The sequence below is a fragment of the Nannobrachium achirus genome, assembly GCF_963921795.1.
Source record: "Nannobrachium achirus genome assembly, chromosome: 20".
NCBI classification, from domain to species: domain Eukaryota; kingdom Metazoa; phylum Chordata; class Actinopteri; order Myctophiformes; family Myctophidae; genus Nannobrachium; species Nannobrachium achirus.
This window is the reverse complement of record NC_137827.1, coordinates 51,295,315-51,318,833: the sequence shown is the minus strand read 5'-3', so window position 1 is coordinate 51,318,833 and position 23,519 is coordinate 51,295,315. Positions and strand designations below refer to the sequence as shown.

The 23,519-nt window shown below is 40.7% G+C and overlaps 1 protein-coding gene across 1 annotated transcript in view; it reads left to right on the top strand.

Annotated features, from left to right (window-relative positions):
* The first annotated feature begins 2,420 nt into the window (after positions 1-2,420).
* zfyve21 (zinc finger, FYVE domain containing 21) overlaps positions 2,421-23,519 on the top strand; it is a 40,629-nt gene continuing 19,530 nt past the window's right edge. The window contains exons 1-5 of the mRNA XM_080750758.1: positions 2,421-2,548; positions 4,422-4,472; positions 6,396-6,564; positions 9,511-9,586; positions 10,110-10,201. Of these exons, the coding sequence (XP_080606884.1) occupies positions 2,423-2,548; positions 4,422-4,472; positions 6,396-6,564; positions 9,511-9,586; positions 10,110-10,201 (514 nt within the window). The 5' untranslated portion in view covers positions 2,421-2,422. The remainder of the gene's footprint in view (positions 2,549-4,421; positions 4,473-6,395; positions 6,565-9,510; positions 9,587-10,109; positions 10,202-23,519) is intronic.

The following is a 23,519-nucleotide window of genomic DNA, read 5'->3' as shown; positions in this document are numbered from 1 at the left end:
CTTTAACATTTGACTTTTCTTTTTTACTTGGACTTTCTTTTTCTTTTTACATTTTTATCCCACGATTTTTGTAACCCATTTTTTCACCCGGTGCCAATTGCCTAAGCTGTGATCCTGGGCTCTACTCTCCCTCTGCCAGCCTGGGGAGGGCCCCGAACTGAGCTCATGCTTCCTTCAATGCATGAGGAGTGAGCAGGCCGCTTCTTATCACCTGACAGGGGGAGCTTCCCCGGTTGGACGTAGCGCGTGGAAGGAACACGTTATTCCAACTAGTTCCATTCCCCTCCATCAGGCGCCCCGGCTGGCCAGGGGGAGGCTTTATAGAGACCAGGATTACTGCATGTTTTTGTGAGGGTATGTATCTACCCTAGGAGACACGGGGAGAACATGCAAACTCCACACAGAAAGGCCCTTTTGCCAACCCCACCTAGGGTGTGGGCACTGATGACGCGGAGGAGGGAACACGCCCCCAGCACCCACAGTGTCCCCCGGCGGGAATCGAACCCAGGACCTTCTAGCTGTGAGGCGACAGCACTACTGACTGCGCCACCGTGCCCCTATTTACTTGGACTTTCTAACAGACAGGAAATTTAAATTGAGCAATACAAATTTAACACGTTTAAATTACATGTTTAATTTAAAAAAATCTACTGTAGGCTATATATGCTTGTTTTAGGGCTCAAGAGCAGCGTTGTTAACCTTTTCTTTTTTCTTCTTCTTCTTTTCCATTATGGGGGCCTTTAAGTAACTACATGTTCTCCAGATAAAGATGGTGGCTTGCAGAGCAGACTACAACAGACTGGCAGTTTGGAGCTGTTGGAAGTCTGTTTGTTGTGAAGTCAACTTATGAGTTTTGAGTTCTAAGGTTGGCACATTAATGAGTTCTGAGCATATACTGTACTTCTACAGAATGCACTGGTGAACCAAAATGACCTTCTCCAACATTCCAAGTCTGTGAATAGTCTATGAAATGTTGTCTCGGAACCAACAGGGGGCCTGGCATGATCAACCTTTGTGGGCATTAATCACTTTCAACCCGGGGTGCACATGCAGCTTGGATATAGGTGAAAATGTTCGTAGGCTCGTAACAAGTGACTTGATTACGTGACTTAACGACTATGTTTGGGGAAAATGTGTACATGTAGCCTACTTGACAATAATTTGGCTGGTTCTGATTAATAAAAAGTGGTGCAAATTGCAATATTGTGTAAACTATTAGGCTGCTGTAATCTCTCAAGGCAGTTCGGGGCTCAAGGAAATAAACTGCAGAGGACCCTGTTTTTTCTTTTTTGGGTTCCCAGATTGGGCTACCTGTGGATCCTTCTACATCTTCTCAGCTTTCCTACTTACCATCTTATCTTAATAAAATATAATAAAGTTGAAAGGGATGAGGACCTCTTTAAAAACTCCATTGTGTCTCCATTCTCCATCGTGTCTATTACATGCCATACATTTTGTATTTTATTTATGGTAAATATTATTGACCACTCATTTTGTATGTCCAATGTCCATCATCACAAGCCCAGTAGGTTGATGACCCCTGGCCCTCTGGCCCAATCATGACGCCATGCCCATGATCCCCCCAGGCTATGGGATGGGGGGATGGGATCAAGAGTCTGCCCTTTGCCTTGTGTCACGTCCACTGTCCAGTGGTGTAAAGTAACTAAGTACATTTACTTAAGTAAAGTAACTAAGTACATTTACTTAAGTAGGGCCTACACTTAAGTACAATTTTGAGGTATTTGTACTTTACTTGAGTATATCCAAGTTCCAATACTTTTACTTCTACATCTCGGATCCAAATATTGTACTTTTACTCCACTACATTTATTTGAAAACTTTAGGCCTAGTTACTAGTGACTTTGCAGATATAAATTATAGTATTATAAAACATACGTTACATCTCGGATCCAAATATTGTACTTTTACTCCACTACATTTATTTGAAAACTTTAGTTATAGTGACTTTGCCGATATAGGCTAAATTATAGTATTATAAAACATACATTAACCACTCTAACCACTATTTTATACCTGGCTAGTTGAAACTAGCTGATCGACAAGCGACACTTTGTGAGCTTGTAGATCTGCTATTTTCAAACATGTTATACTTTTACTTTAGATATTTTAAGTACATTTTGATGCCAATACTTTCATACTTTTACTCAAGTATCATTTTGAATTCTGGACTTTTAGAGTATTTCTACATTGCAGTATTTGATACTTTTACTCAATTAAAAAAACTGTTATTTTTCCACCACCTCCACTGGTCACGTCACGTGGTGTGGTGTCACCAATGGTCCACAGTGATTTGACGAGAGTCCTGTCGATCAACTGTTTTGTGGGTGTGTCTGGGAGTTTGTGTCGGAAAGAAGCTCCACTGTACTGCACGGCGCGGCGCACTGTCTGTTGTTGCTGGAAAATGTCTTCAGTGCCTGATGGCAAAAAATTAGTCCGAAGCCCGAGTGGCCTTCGCATGATCCCGGAGAACGGAGCTTTCAACAGTCCGTTCTCACTGGACGAGCCCCAGTGGGTTCCGGATAAAGAGGTACGGTGGTAGCGGTTGTTTTTTGGGGGGTTTGTACTGTTTTGTTTTGTGTTTTTACAGAGAGGACGATGGCATCCTGCCACATTGGTCCCACACTGGGTCGGACCTGGGCGTTGTTGTTATAGTAGGCACGTCTGGTGTTACTGCAGAAGTGGCGACCTATCTGATTCTGTGACGATGTTTTTGTTATTATGGAATGTGTTGCCTTATCAAAACGTCTTCTCTGTTTGACTAATGATTCGATCTAAATTATTGTTTATATATTTTTTTGTGAGAAACCGTAGACAACAATAATGGGACTTAATTGACTTACTATCAGCCTGAAGTTTTTTTTAGGTATTAAAACTATATTTATGTGATTTGAGACCTTTTGACTTTTCGTTTCAAAATTTCACAAGAGAATATGTCATCATGTACACTATTATGTTATTGAAATAACCAAACGCCTTTTATAAAGCAAGTGGTACCCTGGAGTCACATACTACGATATGTCACCAATCTGGGTGTAACAGCCTGTCAAGATAACTCATTTCGAGCTAGCAAGCAACAGCTAACACTAACAGCTATGTTCCTCAACTGCAACTTATTAAGCTGTCTGCCAAATCGTTATAACATGTTCAAGTTCATGATGACGCCTCAAAACGTGTTTTCATATAATTAATTACTATGTTATCCCAGCGGCATGTAGTGATAAGCAACAACGCATCCACTAAACGGTGTACAGACTGTTGACTGGCTGAGTGGAGGCAAGGCGTTTTACAGTGGTTCTCAACCTGTGGGTCTGGGGGTCCCCATATTATTTTGGGGGTCCCCCAGATGATTAACTTAAAAATGTGCAACATTGTTTTCTCACTCAACAGTAAACAAACCAACATCAAGTTTAAGTGTATAGAGAGTATCTACACATTTCTAAAGTGACACTTTATGGACTTTAATACCTCTAAAATGACAAATTAAACATTGGCCAATATGCAGAAATTGTGAAAATAGCCGATCTACATGCTCACAACGCCGGTCACGGCCTGGAAAGTGTGAGAAGCCTTGATCTACAATTCAGTAACGATAGCCCTCTTCTGTCCCCCTGGTTTGTCTTGGCTGACCGAGGTTATGGCATCATACAAGCAGATAAAATACACTATGTGGTTTGGGGAGGAGAAATGCGAGCTGCCTACTGAACTGTCTGTAGCTGGAGCGGAGTGGAGTGCTTGCTTGCACTGGTTGCTTTAGAGAAGCTTTTGGCACAGAAGTGAGCTCACCCAGTCAAGTTAATGATTATTTAACTGCTTGTTTTCCCATACACAGGATGTTTTTCCCCGCTGTAATGATAGCTGTAAAACACGGATTGGCTGGAAAGACATGTCTAGTTCACATTGGTGTGGAGTCAGTGCTGTTGACATTTCTCAGTTTAATACTCCAGCCACTTTGCAGGTTCTTTGGAAGTCTGTGCAGTTAATATTGCTTCTTCTAAGGCCAGTTGACTGTCAATGACCGTAACTAGCAAATGTCTTAGTTTTGACCTAAAAAGAAAAAAATATGTTTACTTCCAATGTAATGATGCAGGATTGTGTGCTACAAAAGTTTTATTCAATATTCTATTGAATATAAATTCTTATATCACAGAGAAAAGAAAGAAGGCTGGACTAAATATTAGAACTGTAATCATATATCTGTAATTTAAGTAACTGTGCTGGCATACCGACCTCTTGTATTTCAGTTTCCTGGGTCTATTTCAACACGTGAGGAAATATCTTCCGCTTAAACATTTTGTGTGATTCAGCACCTTTTTGCCCTGTTGAGCTGCTTGGAGCTGGACTTGAATCCAGCCAGCAGCACCATAGCTTGCATAACATCCTGTTTTCAATTTTCCTTCCAGTGTCCCAGATGTATGCAGTGTGATGCCAAGTTTGACTTCATCACAAGAAAGGTGTGTTACTGTGTTTTGTTTGTTACACTGCTGTGGGTGCAAGTCACTGTTGTATGAGTTTATATGGAAAAAGCCACAAAGTTAGACAAAAATTACACTTGCAACACTAGAAGCATAATTTCTGTTGTGAAACCGGATGGATGGGCTTCCATCCACGTACTCGGTGACAGACCCTTAGGGCTGTGCGAGTGTGCGGTGACTTCCCTTCAACAATGAGCAGCATAAATTAAACAGGTTGGAGAACTCTGACTGATAGATATTCTTGTTTAATTTGACTGTGTGATGATAGCACATTATGTTGCAAATCGCAATTAGACAATTAAATGGCCAGTGAGATGAGAGATGTTATGTATCCTCTTGTTAGGGCCGTTTGAGACACAAACATAGTGTCTCTTTGGGTACATTCTAATATATGTAAGTCTCTGGCCAGATGTTTCCTCACTCCTCTATCCTCACTTGAACCAGAAGTTTAATTTGGCCTGCAATTTTGACAGTCGTGCCAGTCCTGCTCCATGGAGTGTGGAGTGAGGACTAGGAGGCATCTCTGAGGAGCTATGAGCGAGGAAATATAACGTCGGTGTCGGGTGAAAACCTTGTATGTCCAAAACCATTGGCTTTGCATTTATAATTTTTAAAATGATTTAAACTAGTGAAAACAGCCGATCTACAAGCACACAACGCCTCGCACCGCGAGGCGTTGTGTGCTTGTAGATCTGCTGTTTTCACTACTTTTGTGCGACGTCCTTGTATGATGAAGCAGGGCTTTACTTTGCGAAAGAACGTACACATTTGAAACTTGGAGATACGAGGATTTTCCAAGATAAACGGAATCATACATAGTAATAACTCTGCCCCTACACCTACATTTATATTTCTGTATGCCTCATGAAATGTCAGCAACAGTCAATACAAGAATGTGATTGGTTGACGATCTTAATGATAGGCAGACAAAGGTTCTTCGATTGGCCTGGTTTTCTGAAGTTTTTTATGTTTTTTTTTTCTTTTCTTTTTTTTTAAAGATTTTTTTTATGTGGTATGCGCCTGGACCAGTAGGCCAGCGGGCGCCCTTATGTTGTTGTTTTTTACCATTCTAAACTGATAGAGGGCTCTGTCCCCTCTTCCTGGTTTAATCACAAAGCTTGGTTGTATTCCTTTTTTTTTATCAACTGTGACACAAAGTTCACAAAGTTTTTAAAAGTCAGACACAAATGCATAGGGGTTGACACTAAGGTCTCAGAGGCACTTGCCCATCGGGCAAGTACAGGTCATGTTCTACTTGCCCGAAGGTAATGCCCACTTGCCCGAAAAGTAAATCGTCCATTATAAAATGATAGGTACGATTTTAATTAACGCTCAATTTAACACTTATTTCTTTACTTTCTGGGGCTGTGCGATTAAAATGTCATACCTCAATACCTCCAAATCCAAATACCAAATACTTTAGCTATGATTGAATATGTCTATGGTTTCACACTTGTTATTTTATATTTTTAAATGTAGCAACAGTAAAAACAGCACATTATAGCTAAATAGAGCTCTTATTTTACATTCCACAGACCAGAAGACACAGCGCACTGGCCACGTTCAGGTGTTTAGACAGATATCTCGTGTTGTGTTTATAGACATTTGTGTCCCCTCTCAAATGAGCACTTGCCCGGTCGGGCAACCTGAAAGCCAACTTCGCCTGCCCTGACGTTTTATTTACCTGCCGGGGGCAGGTGGGCAAGCCTTAGTGTCAATGCCTGAATGTTGTATTATTATTATTACTAACAGTAAGGCCTGATATGCGTGCCGGTTTCACGCACTGAAAATAGACGATCTACAATCTCACAACAGATTGGCAATTTCTAGTGCATGACGCAGTGCGCACGACTAAAGTAATAGTACTAATAGTAGTGGCTGTGTCTTGCTTGTCTCCCACAGCACCACTGTCGTCGGTGTGGCCGCTGTTTCTGTGACAAATGCTGCAGCAGGAAGGTGGCCCTGCCCAGGATGTGCTTTGTGGATCCTGTCAGGCAGTGTGCAGAGTGCAGCCTCGTCTCTCACAAAGAGATGGAGTTCTATGACAAACAGCTCAAAGTGCTCATGGGAGGTGAGCAGAATTTTGAATTGATTGCGACCGTCAGGTCGCAGTTACTATCAAAACCTCCACTGCTGTCACTCTGTCAGTCTGTCATTGTCCGTCACACATCACGTCACACTTTTCCCCTACTCATATCTCTGTCACCGTTGCCCTATCCATGCCAAACTTTGCACACACACTCCTTGGCTGCCAAACCACAACCTCCACCCTTAATTTCTCATGACCCTCTTCTAGCGCCACCATGAGGCCGATTCTTGCAAAACACATTTTTGGACACTGCTCCTACAGATTTTACCCTAAATCACGCAAAGCGGTACACAGTATGTCTAGAGTCATGTCATCAACATGGATCTGTCCCATTTTGCATATTCTCTCCTGATTGGCTACCATTGCCTTCTAAAGTTTATGTATGCGACCTAACGGTCGCTTATCTCCCGATACTGGTCAGAAAGGTAAAATTGTATTTATACTTAGTTGCACGTTGGTTTCACACACAGAAAATAACATATCCATTATACACATTGTGTATGATACATATTATTAACACATGGGCTGCTCAGGTTTATAACATTTCTAGCTGTTGCTGCTGCCGCCGTTCACTCACGCTTTATTTTGAAGAGCCTCGGAAGCTTCGTGCGTGTGCACGTGGGTGTCCACTGACGATTGAGGAAGATAATCCCTTTGTTTACAAAAGCTCGCGAAACTAAAATCCAAACAGGAGTCTCTGCTTCCCTGGCGTTCTTTGCACCTCATTCAGAGATAAAGCCCTTTTTATGTTTCAGAGTAGAATGGAAAACAATGCAACCAGCGTGTGCCTTTTTTTCCTCTCTCCCTCTCTCTCTCTCTGCTACGGGGTGATGTATGGACTCGGGTCATTCAGAGGGCAGGCAGCAGCACTTACAGTTAACCCTTCGTTGTCTCGTCTCTGGACGAGACAACTCCTTTTGGCATGGTGACACCTAGTGGCCTTAACTCGTTACTGAACGAGTTTGGCACCATGGTTGTTAATAGGTAGTATTGTCAGATTGAATCCCTGTTTAAAAGTCAGACTAATACTGTGGGTTTGTGGAACTCTTTCATTTATATCTTGCTTCAGGGCAGCTTTATCATAATGTAGTAGAGCCTGACCGATGTATAGGTTTTCAAATCCTTTGAAGCATTGTGTGATGATTGTATCAGCTTTTTAGATTTTTTTTAAACGTATGTTTTTCAAATTGACTGGAATCCATTCAGCAACTTTGTGACAAAATATCGGTGGGCTAGGACTCTCCAAAATCGCGAACGGCATTGAACTGGATTACTATAGTACAAACAGAGAAAGTTCTCTAAACTGCTTTCATCTGTTGTTTTAGGACACACTAGTTACAATAGCGTGTTGAAACGCATCATATAATCAATGGAAAGCCTTCTGTTGGTTGTCCTGGTGACTTAACCATGTTAGTGTGTGTTTACCACAAGCACTGACCTACTGTAACTGCATTTCTCTTGACCTCTCTGCTCCCTCCATCTTATTGCCATTCACTCTAATAATCATCCAGCAATACCGTAAAACATTTCTTTTACTGTGCACCTACAGTAGGTAGTGCTTGGCTTTATATCAATATTATATTGATATGATATGAGACTACTAGATATGTTTAGGGATCATCATTGTTTTTTGTGTGTCCGATTATTCTAGTCTTGAGTTCTTGCTTATCTTCAGATAAAGTTCATATGCACACAGAATACACAAACAGAAGCCTAAACAGTAAACAGTTTAAGCAAGTGTTTTAAATAGCAAGTGTTTATAGCGAACACATTATTCTATATGGTCGATGCTAGCTGACATTAACTTCAGTTTCTAAGCCACATTGTCAAGCCAGTGTTGCACATAAGTGAGGCAATAATATTCACCGCACATGTTAATCTAATCTAAGATTGCATTCAAGTATTGAAAATGGTGAGCGGTAAACCGCTGCTTTTTCATACCATTCATGACAGTATATACACCCATCCTCGTGCCTGCATGGTCTGGCCTGGTTTAGTTCAGTTTGTGGTTATAAATAAGGCCCTTCGCCACCACTCCGTGTCACTCAGCCAGGCTCTTAATGAAAAATCCATTAGCCGTATGTATGGTGCTCCATGGGGAAGAGTGGGTTGGCCTCATATGCTTTATTCATAGTGACATTATTATCAATAGCTCAGTGGAACAGGGCTTTGGTAGATTTCATTGTGCTGGACTGCAGTGTACATCTTATATGGAACTTTCTATTTCTACTAAATTCAATTTAGTAAAGGAGCAATTCACCCATTTTCAACCTTTGTATACAGTAATTGGTCCTCACTAATACTCAATTTAGGCATTTAGCAGACACTCTTAATCCAGAGCGATTTACAATAAGAAAACGTCAGCACATCAACATCAATACATTAAATGCATAGAAATAATAATCTAAGAGAAACGTAGGTAGACCAAGCACCTATTCAGTAAAAAGAAAAACTATGAAAGATCAAAACATATAAGAACTGCTATCTAAATTAAATGTATGGTCATTGTTGATGGTAGGCAATTAGAGCTACGGTAAGTGCTATGGTAAGTGCTTAGGGCTAAGGTGAAGTCTGAAGCAAGGGAGTGAGTCTGCAGTTCTAATTGCAATCGTTATAAGAAGCCAAAGAAAGTGCCACTTCTGTCTAGTCGGTCAGCATCTCAGAGGTTAGCTTTTTATAGAAGCAAGAACAGTGGCTTCTATTTCAGCGCGCTAACTTTCTGTGAAGACAGCGGCTGTAGTTTCCATTAGCTTAGAATCCCCACCGGTGGGTGATATCATTGGTCGGCAGGTTGCTGAACCGTCTACAGCCCATCTCTGAGCCACTGAGTGAGTAGACAGAAATGGTACTAATGAGCATTGGTGAGGACGGATTATACGAAGTTGAAAATGGGTGTTTCAGCAATGTTTTTGTTCTGTTCATTCTTAGGCGGGACATTTGTGGTCACTCTGGGCACAACAGACAAGTCTGAGACCATGATGTGTCGTCTCTCCAATAACCACAGGTACTGTGCTGTCACTGTTTCTTTAGACACCGTCCAGAATTCGCCCTTTGTTAGCCTTCTGGTTGGTACCTGATTGACCAACCAGCAGGCTCTATCTGCCTTGTCCCGCCCTGGTTCCGCCTTATTTATGTTGAATTTGCTAAAACATATTTTTTGGAGTAATGAAAACATTTAAAAACATGCTAAGTCACTATTCTGCCACTGAGCAGCTCCATTTTGATTGAAACCAAGTTTGAAATTTGAATTGAACATACAGAATAACAATACGAAGCAACTGAATTAAAATGGTAGTGGATGGAGTGTCCCACCGAGTGTCCCACCAAGACACAGCAACCAATGGGTGACGTGTGAAGAGGCGTGGGACTTGACAAAGGGTCAATTGACTCCTGACCTGTGGCGGTCTGTAAAACTCAACTAGCCACAATGAAGCCTGATTTATACAAGCTCCCAACACCTCTCTTTCTCTCTCTCTCTCTTTCTCTGTCCCTCCCACCCTCCTTCCCTAACCTCCATCCCTCATCAGGTATCTGTTCCTAGATGGAGAGAGTCATTTTGAGGTGGAGTTGTCTCGTATTTCCAGCATGCAGGTGTTGACAGACGGCACCAGTCCAGGAGGTAAGGCACAGGCTCCTCACTGCTCCAACGATGCAACCTGATGCTACTAATGGTGACCAAGCAGAAATACTACAGCTTATAGGCCTGTCACAATTTTGACATTTTACATGATGATTAATTGTCACTCAGATAATTGTGTTGTTTTTTTGTTTTTTTTTACAATTACATTTCTGTTTGGCCTGTAGGCTTTGAAGTTGCACATGGCAGATATGACACATAACCTAAATATTCAAATAAATTAAGGACATATTTCACAACTTTACACTTTAAAAAGAACATTGATAGTGGAAATAGCCGATCTACAAGCTCACAACGTGTCGCATCGCGGCACGTTGTGAGCTTGTAGATCTGCTATTTCCACTATTTTTTTAAATGTTTGAACATATATAAACATTTTTCAACATGTAAACGATTATGACGATTATCACAAAATAGTTGCGATTATGTCAAATAATTGCGATTAGACGATTATGTAATAATTGTGACAGCCCTACCAGCTAACATGATGGAGTGTCACTACAGCTAACATGAATTATGATTCTAACAATAATGTCTTCTGTTTTTATATTAACAACCTTCTTTCTCCTTCTTGTACTGCTTTGACTCACGGTGGCCGGGGGTCTTTTCTTCTCCTACTGGGCTTAGAGAATGACATTCACACTTACACCAGTCTACTGGACAGTCAGTATATCTCTGAAGGTTAGACCTGTCCCACTCCATCAAGTGTCTCTCCAAATCACTCATATTATTCCCATGCATCTTGTGTGCGTCTCATGTCATAGCCAGTGCGTCCTGGGAGTGGTGGACATTTACATTAATTATTTTAGGCCTAGAATTATTGGTAGCACTTTATAATAAGGTGCCATTAATAAACACTTAACAGTTAATAAGATACTTATTAACTTGTTATTAACTCTAATAAGAACGTTATTAAACCTTAATAAACACATAATAAACTATATAATAAGAGTCTTATAAACATTATTAAACTACTTATAAGATACTTATAAAACATAATATACTTAATACTGCCTAATAAAAGATTAATAAGAACGTTTTAACAACTTAATTAGACATGTATACAATGCCTAATTAAACATTAATAAACAACGTATAAGTCATCTATAAACCTTATTATATGAGTTATACATGTTAATAAACGTCTAATAAGAAAGCCAATTCACGTTAATTAAGACCCAATAAACTATACGAAAAGATCCCTTACTAACGGTTAATTAACAACTTATAAGTAACCAATAAGCCTTATTATATTTTAATACAGGTTAATAAACCATCTTAATTAATATCAATATTCTATCAACTATTCATAAGACACCTAATTAACAATTAATAATCTACTAATAAGATACTTATATCATAATAATTATTAATAAATGCATTATGAATACTATATAAGAATATATACATTGTTAAGATACTTAATTAACAACTGTTTTAAGTGGAATAATATTGTATAAACATTAACAAGTACTAAATAGATTTCTTATTAACATTGAGACAGTGCATGATTAACATTAATACATTCTTTATTGAGCATTCATTAACACATTAATTAGGCATGTTGTGGGTACCTGTTGTAAAGTGGGAACATGTCTTATAAACATCAACAAATCCTTAATAAAGTGTCTTATTAATGTTGAAACAGTTTTATTTACTTCAACAAATCGTTAATTAGGCATCTATTAACACGTTAATTAGGCATTTTGTGGGTACCTTTTGTAAAGTGGGAACATGTCTTATTAACATCAATAAATCCTTAATTAGTCATTCAATAACATGTTAATTAGGCATTTTGTGGGTACCTGTTGTAAAGTGGGAACACGTCTTATTAACATAAACAAATCCCTAATAACATGTCTTATTAACATTGAACATGTATTATTAACATCAACAAATCCTTAACAATGTGTGTTAACATTGAACGTCTTAACATCAACAAATCATTAATTAAGTATTCATTAACACATTAAATAAGCATTTTGTGGGTACCTTTTGTAAAGTGGGAACATGGCTTATTAACATCAACAAATCCTTAATTAGTCATTCAATAACATGTTAATTAGGCATTTTGTGGGTACCTGTCGTAAAGTGGGAACAGGTCGGATAAACATCAACAAATCCTTAATAAAGTCTTATTAACATTGAACGTGTATTATTAACATCAACAAATCGTTAATTAGGAATTCATTAACACGTTAAATAGGCATTTTGTGGGTACCTGTTGTAAAGTGGGAACATGTCTTATTAACATCAACAAATCCTTAATTAGTCATTCAATAACATGTTAATTAGGTATTTTGTGGGTACCTGTCGTAAAGTGGGAACATGTCTTATAAACATCAACAAATCCTTAATAAAGTGTCTTATTAACATTGAACGTGTATTATTAACATCAACAAATCGTTAATTAGGAGTTCATTAACACGTTAAATAGGCATTTTGTGGGTACCTGTTGTAAAGTGGGAACATGTCTTATTAACATCAACAAATCCCTAATAAAGTGTCTTATTAACATTGAAGGTGTATTATTAACATCAACAAATCGTTAATTAGGCATTCATTAACACCTTAAATAGGCATTTTTCAGCTACATGTTGCAAAGTGGGAACATGTCTGTAAAACATTAACGACTTACTATTTATCTTTCTTTTCACTTTAGGTCAATAAAAGGAGGTAATTAATTCTTAAATGAAGGCTGTGCACAAACAGAAGTAGTAATGTTTTAGGGCTAGCGATTCCTTTGCAGCTTATGTAATATCATTCCAGTTTATGTACAACTTCTTCCTCCTCCTGCCATCGCTTGAAGACAAAGAGCTTGAGGAATTTGAGGCAAAGGTGGTCGAGTAGCTGGACTTTGATGGTGACTTGACAGAGGTTGGAGACTCATTTCTTGATGCTGTAAAAACAAAATGCAAAATGTACGTAAATAGGAGGTTAGGCATTTTAGACATGTTTTGTTCATAAAGGGGATACAGTGCACTTATTGTAAATAATAATAAAAATAAATAAATGAATGCATAAATAAATAGGAGCAGCGCTCTTCCAAGCACAGGTCTCCAATGTGATAGGCAAATGTGAAAAGAGTGCCATATCATCTGTGGCCTGTCATGATTTGAGGCATTTTGTTCCAAAGATGTGTTTTGCTCAAATTGAGCTGCTGGTGGCGCTATAATATTCCAATGTGAAAAGGGTGGTATTTGTTCCTTGACCTATTGGGACTGTACGTGCAAAATTGCACGATAATCACAAGCTGCTTTTATGATATAAGGCATTTTGTTAAAAACGGACCAATCCTGGAAACTTTGGAAGCCAATCTAAGCCAACTAGGATGGAATATGAATTATCGGACAGCTCAGTCTTGATCACTTGCCTATAGCGATACTCTGTACTGATTCCCATGATATGAATTATCGGACAGCTCAGTCTTGATCACTTGCCTATAGTGATACTCTGTACTGATTCCCATGATGTTTGGAACAAATCTGAAGGAGTAATTTAAAAAAATATGTTTTACATAAGTCAGCCTCCTGGTGGCACTATGAAAAGCAGATGTGAGTGCCCATACAAAGTTTTACACTGATCGGTGGAGTTATTGGTAAAAACACGAATCGGCCCGTTATAGCGCCTCCATGAGGCTGATTTGAACATTTTTAAATGGCATTTCTTCCTCTGCCTAGTGGGAATGTCACTCAAATCGCACTCTGTGTTCATGATTTGAGGCATTTCGTTCAAAAGGGAGCACATTTGCAAAAGCCAGTCTTAGCCAATCAGGATGGAATTAGAAAAATCTGAAAGACCTGTTTCGTTTAATGACCGATTTGCGTGACTTTTGGACAAAATCGTTAGAAGTACTGTCCAAAAATGTGTTTTGCACACATCCGCCTCCTGGTGACGCCATAGACCTTATTCACATTGCGGCCATCTTGGATCACATGTCCACATGGGGTGGCAGCCTGTATTACAATCCATTGTAAACAATGGAGCGATGGTCCCAAAATATGAGTTCTGTTCAACCAATTTCTTTTGACCAAATCGACAAATGGGTAGAAGACAATTTGGATTAAATAGATGGGTACATCCACAATATTCATGGCAGTTAGGTTCCAATGTTACTCTGTACAAAGACTTGCTACCGTATCTGTGCAGACTAGTGCTTGCTCTGCAATCATATTAACTTACTGTATCATGATTTTTGCATATTAATCAGAAACAAGAAATTGTTAATATGATGGCGGAGCAAGCACTGCAAAGACTGCAAGTCTTTGTACACATTAAGGTTGCAACCTAACTTGAATATCGTTACCGTGGATGAAATCAATCCAGTTACTGTAGACCTTCTATTTTAAGCTCACATGTCTCACATTGCGAGCTTGTATATTTACTATTTAAAAAATATTGAGGAAATAAAAACTAAAATATTTTGAATATTTTTGAAACATTTTAACAACACAAATCTGTGTGGAGGTCCCTGGCACCACATATTTTCAGATGGAGGTCTGCGACTGTGGACAAATATGTAAATCTGGGGTCCTTCATATGAAAAGATTTGGGAACCACTGGTTTAAAAATATTAGAAAGTAAGCCCAATAAGCAACTACACTATTTTCCAATACACAAATTGCTTATTATAAGCAGACATGGCAACACAAGTTCATTCAGAGCCCAGAATGCCCCTACTGACATTTTAATGCAAAGACACAGGAAACCCAATGATGTTTTTCAGCCTCTTTCAGGATATGAACAAGAAGCCAGGGGGCGGGGCCAGGAATAAGGTGAATAACAAGCCCATGCTAAAAAAATGGGGCAGAGGTTCTGCTCTGGCACCCAGGGAATGTGTGTGCTCAGTTTTGGCCTGGCAGAGACAAAGGGTTTGCAAAAATCTGCCTCCTGGTGGCACTATAACAGCAGAAGTTCACAGCAATTTTTCATCTTCACCTTCATTTTTCATCTTCCTGCTGGACGGAAGCGCAGCAGGACCATTTTAGTAATACATTTTGAAAATGAATAATAATAAAAACAATCTAAGACATTTTAAGTGTGCCTGCAGCTAGCTAAGTGTGTGCAACCTTGTGTAGTGGTTGGTGTTAGCATTAGCGCTATTATTTTTTGTTAGCATTAGCGTTAGATTTTATAACATTACCATTTTTTGCATTAGCTTTAACATTATCGTCTGTACGACAAACGGTTCATGAGATATAGAGGCACTTCCTGTTTGACGAAGGGCACTTCCTGTTTGGCAAAGGAAGCACCAATTAAGGTTAAGGACTCTTAATAAAGTCATATGACACCACCCACGCGTCTGTACGACAAACGGTTCATGATATAGAGGCACTTCCTGTTTGGCGAAGGGCACTTCCTGTTTGGCGAAGGAAGCACCAATTAAGGTTAATAAGGACTCTTAATCAAGCCATATAACGCCACACACACGTCTGTACGACAAACGGTTCATGAGATATAGAGGCACTTCCTGTTTGGCGAAGGGCACTTCCTGTTACAGAGGGGGAGGGGCTTAATCAATTACAGCTCATCCCTATTGGCCGGACAAAGTCCAAAGTCGTGTGTGCATTTTAAAATTCAAATCACGTTGCTAAGCAAAAGAATGGCAGAGTTTTGTGGCGCCAAATTCTCCCATTCAAAGTCAATGGGGTTTTTGCACTAATCATGTGACGGTTTGATTTTTTTTAAACCGGTTCTGTAATTAATTAAAAACCGGACCGAACCGGTAATACCGGATGATGACCACTTGGGGGCGCAGATAGAAGCGGACACATTTATGGTGCCCATTTAGCCATTAATTATAACTCTTGTAGAGTCCTCATAATCAACAGCCACCTGTTATTTTATATACATCTATATGGATCTTCTCAGTGAGATGTCTCCTGTTTGTACTATTACTGCTTCTGTGGAATGGGGGAAATGCTCTCTGCCGTGTTTGTGTTTTCTCTGCTGTACAGAGAACCAGTGAATTGGGTAAAAAACAGTGGATTGGGATTGCTTGTAGATCGGCTACTTTTTGTTTTGATCCTAGAGGGACGTGCCGCCCCTCTACGAATCCGGGAGGGCAAAGCACAGGCGGTCGTGGTGGTCCGCGGCCCCGGCGGACCACCAAAGGGACGGCGCCGCCACGAAAACGCTATAATCAATCAAACAGCTAGGCTAGGCTACATACATACTGTCTCAGATAGCATACATGCTTGGCTAGCTTGCTTCCTCCGTGTTGTAGTTGAGCCAATAAAGGTTATTTGACCACGTTCACCACAACGTAAATCGTCGCTATTGTTGTAAAGACGCAATGAAGACCTGTGTGCCAGTGTGTGGCTTCTAACACGTTGTCCAATGTCCACCGCATCTATAAACAATAGCGCGTGTATAGGGGTGGGCGATAATGGATAAAATCATTATCACGATATGACTCATGCAGTATCACGATACACGATATTATCACGATACGTTTTCATGTTGGTTTTTATGGGATTTTTTAAAGCTATTTAACTGTACAACCACCTACAAGGTAACGGAACAGACCATTTAGACCAAAATACCATTTCAACTTTCAACAAGCAGCAGATTTTAATGAATTCTGCAATTCAGTGTACAAGTGCACAAAAAAATATTGAATTGAAGGCACAGTTCTCATGTAAACTTACTGTACATGTAAACAACTTAAAACTGTAAACAAGGGCACTCTTTTATAGGACAATATATATATATATTCAAGGCACCAAATACCAGTGTGCAAGTGCAACCTTGTCTTGACTAGACAGCTTTAGAGCATCTTATCTCTCTCTCTCTCTTTTTGGTATGACAAATCAGAACAGTCACAGCTTTCTTGCCAGGAAAATCAGTTGGTCAACTTTCTCTGGTCATGTAAACAACTTAAAACTTTAAGTGCACTCTCTTGCTAAAGAAAATAAAAAATATATATATTCAAGGCAGTTTCTCACTTCTCTCAGTAAAACAAATTCAAGGCACTGTTTCTCACTTCTCAGTAAAACAAATACATTTCTTCACCACATGTAGACAACTTAACTAAATACTGTAAAGTGCACTCTCTTGCTAAATAAAATAAAATATTCAAGGCACAGCTTAACAAACAATTCACTTTCTGTTTTAGAGTAGGTAGCACTGTCTGGCAGTAATGTAACATTAATTAACATGACAAGGAGAGTAACAGTAAAATAAAAATCACTGAGGAATGGTCTCTAGGACTGAATACTAGTTCTTTAGGGCATCTTATCTCTCTCTGTCTGTCTTTTTCGGCTTTAGAGCATCTCTCTCTCTCTTTTTGTTATGACAGATCAGAACAGTCACAGATTTCTTGCTAGGAAAATCAGTTGATCAACTTTCTCTGGTTTGAGAGTTGCCCTTTGGCATGTGACAATATTGCCACCAGTGCTGAAAACTCTCTCTGAGGGAGCACTGGTTGCTTGAATGCACAGGTACTTTATAGCCAGTTTGCTAACTCTTGGGAAGTTTGCCTCATGTTTTTGCCACCATTCCAGAGGATCATTTGGAATTGTTTCCCCTTCTACAATTCTGGCCATTGGCAAATTTGGTAGAGACAGGTAAGACTTCAATTCTCCCTCTATTGCTTCTTTTAGGGGAGGAGGAGCAGATGTGACGGCTGCAGTTACAGCAGAGGTCATCAAAAAGTTGGCCAGTGATTTCTTAGCTTTCTTTTTGGGGGGGAAGTGGTGGGCCTGGGGGCCGGGGGGTGCTTCTGCCTCAGGGCTCTGTGATGTGGAGGTAGATGGAAGGCCAGGCTGCTGAGGCTGAGCTGATGCTGTGGGACGCTGTGCTTGCTCAGTGACAGTCAGCAAGGACTCAAGCTCAGACACAGCTCTGGCTAGTATCTTCTCTTTCTTGTCACTGTCAATGTACTGCGTCTTGAATCTTGGATCAACAAGCGAAGCCATATCCAGCAGGTCATCAGTGTGGGCATTGCTGTATTTCTCAGCCAGGTAATCGAGAATGGTCGTCTTCATTTTCAAGGAGAGGTCTGTGTCATCATCATCCGCTTTCAACAGGTCTTCTTTGAACAGGTGAAGGACTGGCTTCACGTAAGACACACTCACATAGTCCTCACCTAAACAATAAAATAAAAGACAAACAAATAACAGGTTATTTATTTTATCATGATTATTTAGTATATTGAGTTGTTGCCACTTTTCCAATTAAAATATTAAAATCATACAAAATTAAAATAAAGACACACAGTCAACAGTCCTCACCTGAGAGTGCATCTGTGAAGTGCCGCAGTGGACCAAGGGCCTTCACCATGGACTCCATCACATCCTTCTCGTTGTAACCAGGGGCCAAAGACTTTGTCTTCTTGTCTGCCTTAAGGATCACAGAAAGGGCCTTTTCCTGTTCCAACACTCTCTCAACCATAGCAAGTTTGGAACCCCATCGAGTTGGTGAGTCGGTTTTCAGCTTGTGTTCAGGTAGCCCCATCTCTGTTTGAAGCCTAGCCAGCTCCCTCTTCTTCTTCCAGCTGAAGGAGAAAGCACTGACCACCTTCTTCAAGATGGATACAGTGCGATCAACACGAGGGTCTTTGGCACCATTTTCTAAGAAATAGAAGATGAATATATTTATTAATTTGATTTAACCTCTGCCAACTATTTTCCCAAAAAATGCAAACTAGGGAAAATGTGGCCTAACTTGTAGGCCATTTAGACAAAGTATTACTAATAGTATTGTTAGTATTTAAATAGGGTTTCACATTGGTTAATCACACAATTCGTTTTCATTAAACTATTCATATTTGTAATTATATTTATATTGTTTTGGTGCACATTGCCAAAGCAAGTGTCACAAACAACACACACACACACACACACACACACACACACACACACACACACACACACACACACTCGTTGTCGTGTCGTCATATATTAATTGAAGTATTATGATAAAACTCCCGCATCTGACTTGCACACGCATACAAGCGCGCGCACGCACACACACACACACACACACACACACACACACACACACACACACTAGGCCTGGGGCGGTATGGACATTTTGTTACCGCGATTACCGTCTTCCCATTTACCGCCGGTACTGCGGTAATTACCGCACCCCCGTATCTATTAATTAAGGTTCGGCGATAAGCCAAAATATTGCAATCATCTTCCCAAAAGTCGCCTCTCCACAGTGGAGAGGCGACACAGCCTGACTGCCCGAGATATACTTCTCCGTACAGCACAGCGGGTCTGGCTTTCAAAGGAGCAGATCTACAAGCTCACACCACATCGCATCCGCGATGCGTTCTGAGCTTTTAGATCTGCACTGTCGGGTTACCATAGTAACGTAGGCTAGCTACTTGGGCTTTTCAGACACAAACAGCTATGTGAACAAACCAGAAGAGGAAGGGTAGTCAGATCGTGTACAGTGATTCTGTAAACTCACGTCACGTCTCAACTCTCAAATCACAGTGATTGAGTGCTGCTATATACAGGTTTTAGTTACAAGACTTGACAGAAAAGGTTATAAAATCGCCGACGCGCCGCTGGACGGAGCACAACGTGCGACGCGGTGGAGCTGGAGAAAGTAAAATAGTTTCATTTTCGGTTTTGTCCACGCGGCCCGCGCTCCGCCAGTAATCCGTATGAATAAAAAAAGATATGCCACAACACAAGGCATGTATTAACATCCTTGTGTCGAGTGGATTACAGAGAAAGTATATGCTGCATTGCTGCTCCGTCATAGAGTTGTGCTCCGTACTCTACTGCCCTGCGTGCACTGTGTGTGTGTGAGTGACGTATGTGGGCTAGGGCTGCACGATTTTGGGGAAATATCTAATTGCGATTTTTCGGACTAACATTGCGATTGCGATTTTATTCGCGATATTTATATATTTATTTTAAGGTAGGATTACTGATAGTTTTTTTTTGTTAAAACAATGTTTTTTTGTTAAAAGGTTGATATAATAAATTATTTTAACCAAATAAAATCACTTCACTATCTTAAGTCAAGCTTCCAAAGCCTCTGTAGAATATTTATTGTACATACTTTTGAAAAGAAACTGATTATTAATAACTAGGCAAATTGGCAATCATGCAAATGGTTTGATTCTGTCAAGGAATAAAGTACCGTATGTCGCTGCCTTGCTTTCATCAAGGCAAAAAAATGCACCCTAAGACACACTATAAGTTTCACATGTATGCAGGGGACGGAGGAGGGGAGCCACCGTCACACAGAAATCACTTTTGCGATTATTTGCACCTTTGCGATTTTGCTAATTGCGTGGTTCCAAATCGCGATTTCGGTTTAAAAACGATTAATTGTGCAGCCCTAATGTGGGCGGCTTCCAACGTGTGGTACACGGCCCAGAGCAGAGCGGCATGGAGCGCATGCGGTCCTCGCTTCTCCCCCGTTTTAAAACTCGCTCGTTCTCAATAAAAATAGCCTATTTTTTTGTCTTTTTTGACCGCGGTAAGGACCCTGACACCGCGGTAGGCCGCGGTATACCGCGATACGGCGGTACGGCGGTTACCGAACCCAGCCCTAACACACACACACACACACACACACACACACACACACACACACACACACACACACACACACACACACACACTCTCTCTCTCTCTCTCTCTCTCGTTGTCGTCATATATTAATTAAAGTATTATGATAAAACTCCCGTATCTGAATGCCAGTGGCAACATTCTACTCACCGATGGCCAGGTGAAGTCGATGTCCAAAGCACTGCAGGCGAGTCCAGCCGTTTTCATTCAAAGCTTTCACCATGTTTGACCCGCTGTCTGTGGTCATGCACGTCATGTTGTCCTCGTTCAGTCCCCAGGCTTGGAGCAGGTTCTTTAGGCCATATGCGATGAGCTCCCCTGTGTGGTCTACTGGGAAGTATATCGTTTGGAGACACACGCTTTTCAGCTTCCAGCCGTCAATAAAATGAATGGTCAGACTTAAATATGGCTCCGACGTGAGGCTAGACCATAGATCACTCGTTGTTGAAAAAAACAGGGCTTTCTGAACTTGCTCTTCTGTCTTCTCACGGGTTTCGGTGTAAAGTTTGGGAATGACCGTTTTGGAAAAATGCTTGCGACTGGGCAACACATACCGTGGGTCGAGTATTTTCAGCAACCTGACGAAGCCCTTGTTTTCAACTGACTTTATTGGGCGCATATCCTTGGCGATATAATATGCCACCGCCTCGGTGATCTCTTTCCAGCGTTTGCTGCTCTTCTCATAGGGAATGCCTTTATCAAATGCCAGTTTTAATGTGGTTTGTTTGGGTTGAGCTTGTGTGGCTGCAGGCGTTGCATGGCGAGGCCCTTGTAATGTTTGCATTTCTGCATATTCTTTCTCGTGGTTTGTTTTGAGGTGGTGTCGTATCCCCGTCGTGTTGCCATCTTTCATTGGCAGATTATCTTTTCTGCAAAGTTTGCAAATTACGTTTGTTTGGTCCCTGTCTGTTGTGGAGAAGCCAAAGTAGTTCCATACCACCGACGTACTGTTCTTTTTGGGGACAAATGCATCCTCATCTGCGTAATCTTCCCCGTTGTCCATTGTTGCTGTTTCTTTGTGCCCGCGGCAGCGTCTGACATTAGTTTCCCCCTCTGGCAAGAAGGGGCGGGGACGTAAGCAGCGTGTGTGGAAAGCCAGCAGATCTTCAAGCAAACAATGCGTTGCGTCGCACCGAGTTGGAAGCTTGTAGATCTGTTCTTTTTTGTAAACGAAACCGTCGTACATGGAAGTATAAATTAAAGTATAGAAATGCGACTCACAGAATGTGCATTCACTGTATCACGAGAGAAACGATAATCTGAAATAGCATATCGTGGCAAAGCTGTATCGCCGAGACGATAATTATCGCCATATCGCCCACCCCTACGCGTGTATCCAGTTGTTATTGAATGAAGAGGACAGGGGGAGAGGAGGCGGGGTGGCTGTCTGAGCAGCCAGTGAGCTGTCAACAGTGGCAGATCTGCGCTCCACTGACATTCAGTATACTGTATACACAAACATAATAAATACAATACAGAATGAATTTAATGCTGTCGGAAAATACACGTGACACCGTCAGCAAACGTTTACATTTGTAAAATATATTTTAATTGGATACTTTTCTTTTTTTTGTTTTTTTACTCGGTTTAGTCGGTATTCATAAACTGAACCGGTATCATCAAGTAAACCGGATCGAACCAGTAAAACCGGAAACCGTCAGACTATTTAGCGCATAGTTTTTTGGCGAATTACGTCGCCATCGTAAGGCGGATCGGAAAGAAAAGTAATAGCACCCCATTCCCGGCCGAGCCACACGTTTTGATGCCGTAAATTGTGCGGAGGTTATTACCTGCCGAAATTGTGTGGCGACATTATAAGTATGGCGGATCACAATAAGTGTTTTGCCATTGCATTGCATGGCAGGCACACTTAATAATAATAATCCAGCAACAATTTCATGGACCCCCTGCAGTACCTCCGTACCCCCTAGGGGTCGTGGACCACCTGTTGAGGACAGGGGTGTCGCACCAAATTCTGGGCCCTGGGTACAAGGATTCACTCACATTTTGTGCTTTAACCATTGAAAAATAGCAGATGTTCAAGCTCACAGCGCAGCTGAAGTATAAAATAATAAAGGCCCCTCCACATTGGGCCTAGTAACGGTGCCGCTCTGTGAGCTTGTAAATCTGCTATTTTTCAATAGCTGAAGTATAAAATAATAAAGGCCCCTCCACATTGGGCCTAGTAACTGAGTCCCCCCCCCATAGCAATGACTGTGCAAAAATAGTAAATAGAATAATACAAATTTTAAACAACAGTTAGCAGGTTGAAAACCTGAATGTGAAATACCCCTCTTCTTTCAGGAATAAAATCACTACTGTAAGTAGAAAAAAAAGTTTAAAAAAAAAAAGCAAAAAGTAATATTACCTTCTCAAAAGCTCCAAACTCAGTCACTCAGGCACAGGTCTAGCAGCAGGTTAGCACATCACAGTCCGAACACAATCTTCTCATCCCACGTTGCCAGAGAACTATAAGTGAAGCTCTGGTTGTTGTCTGGATTGTCCAATGCAATGTCCAGTGCAATGAACTGACTCTAAACTCACTGAGCTTGTTAGCTTTAGCGTTAGCTTGTAGCAAAACAAAACAGTCTCTGAACCTCGTGAAGAAATTCCTCTTCTCTTGCCAAACGTGCAGCTTTTCCTCCTCCCAGATAGTTGTGTAAACACTCACAGGACTCCAAACTACAACTGGTTTGTGCACAGCAAACACTTTGAAATGATATAATACAGAACGTCTCACTCTGAATCACTGTTCACTT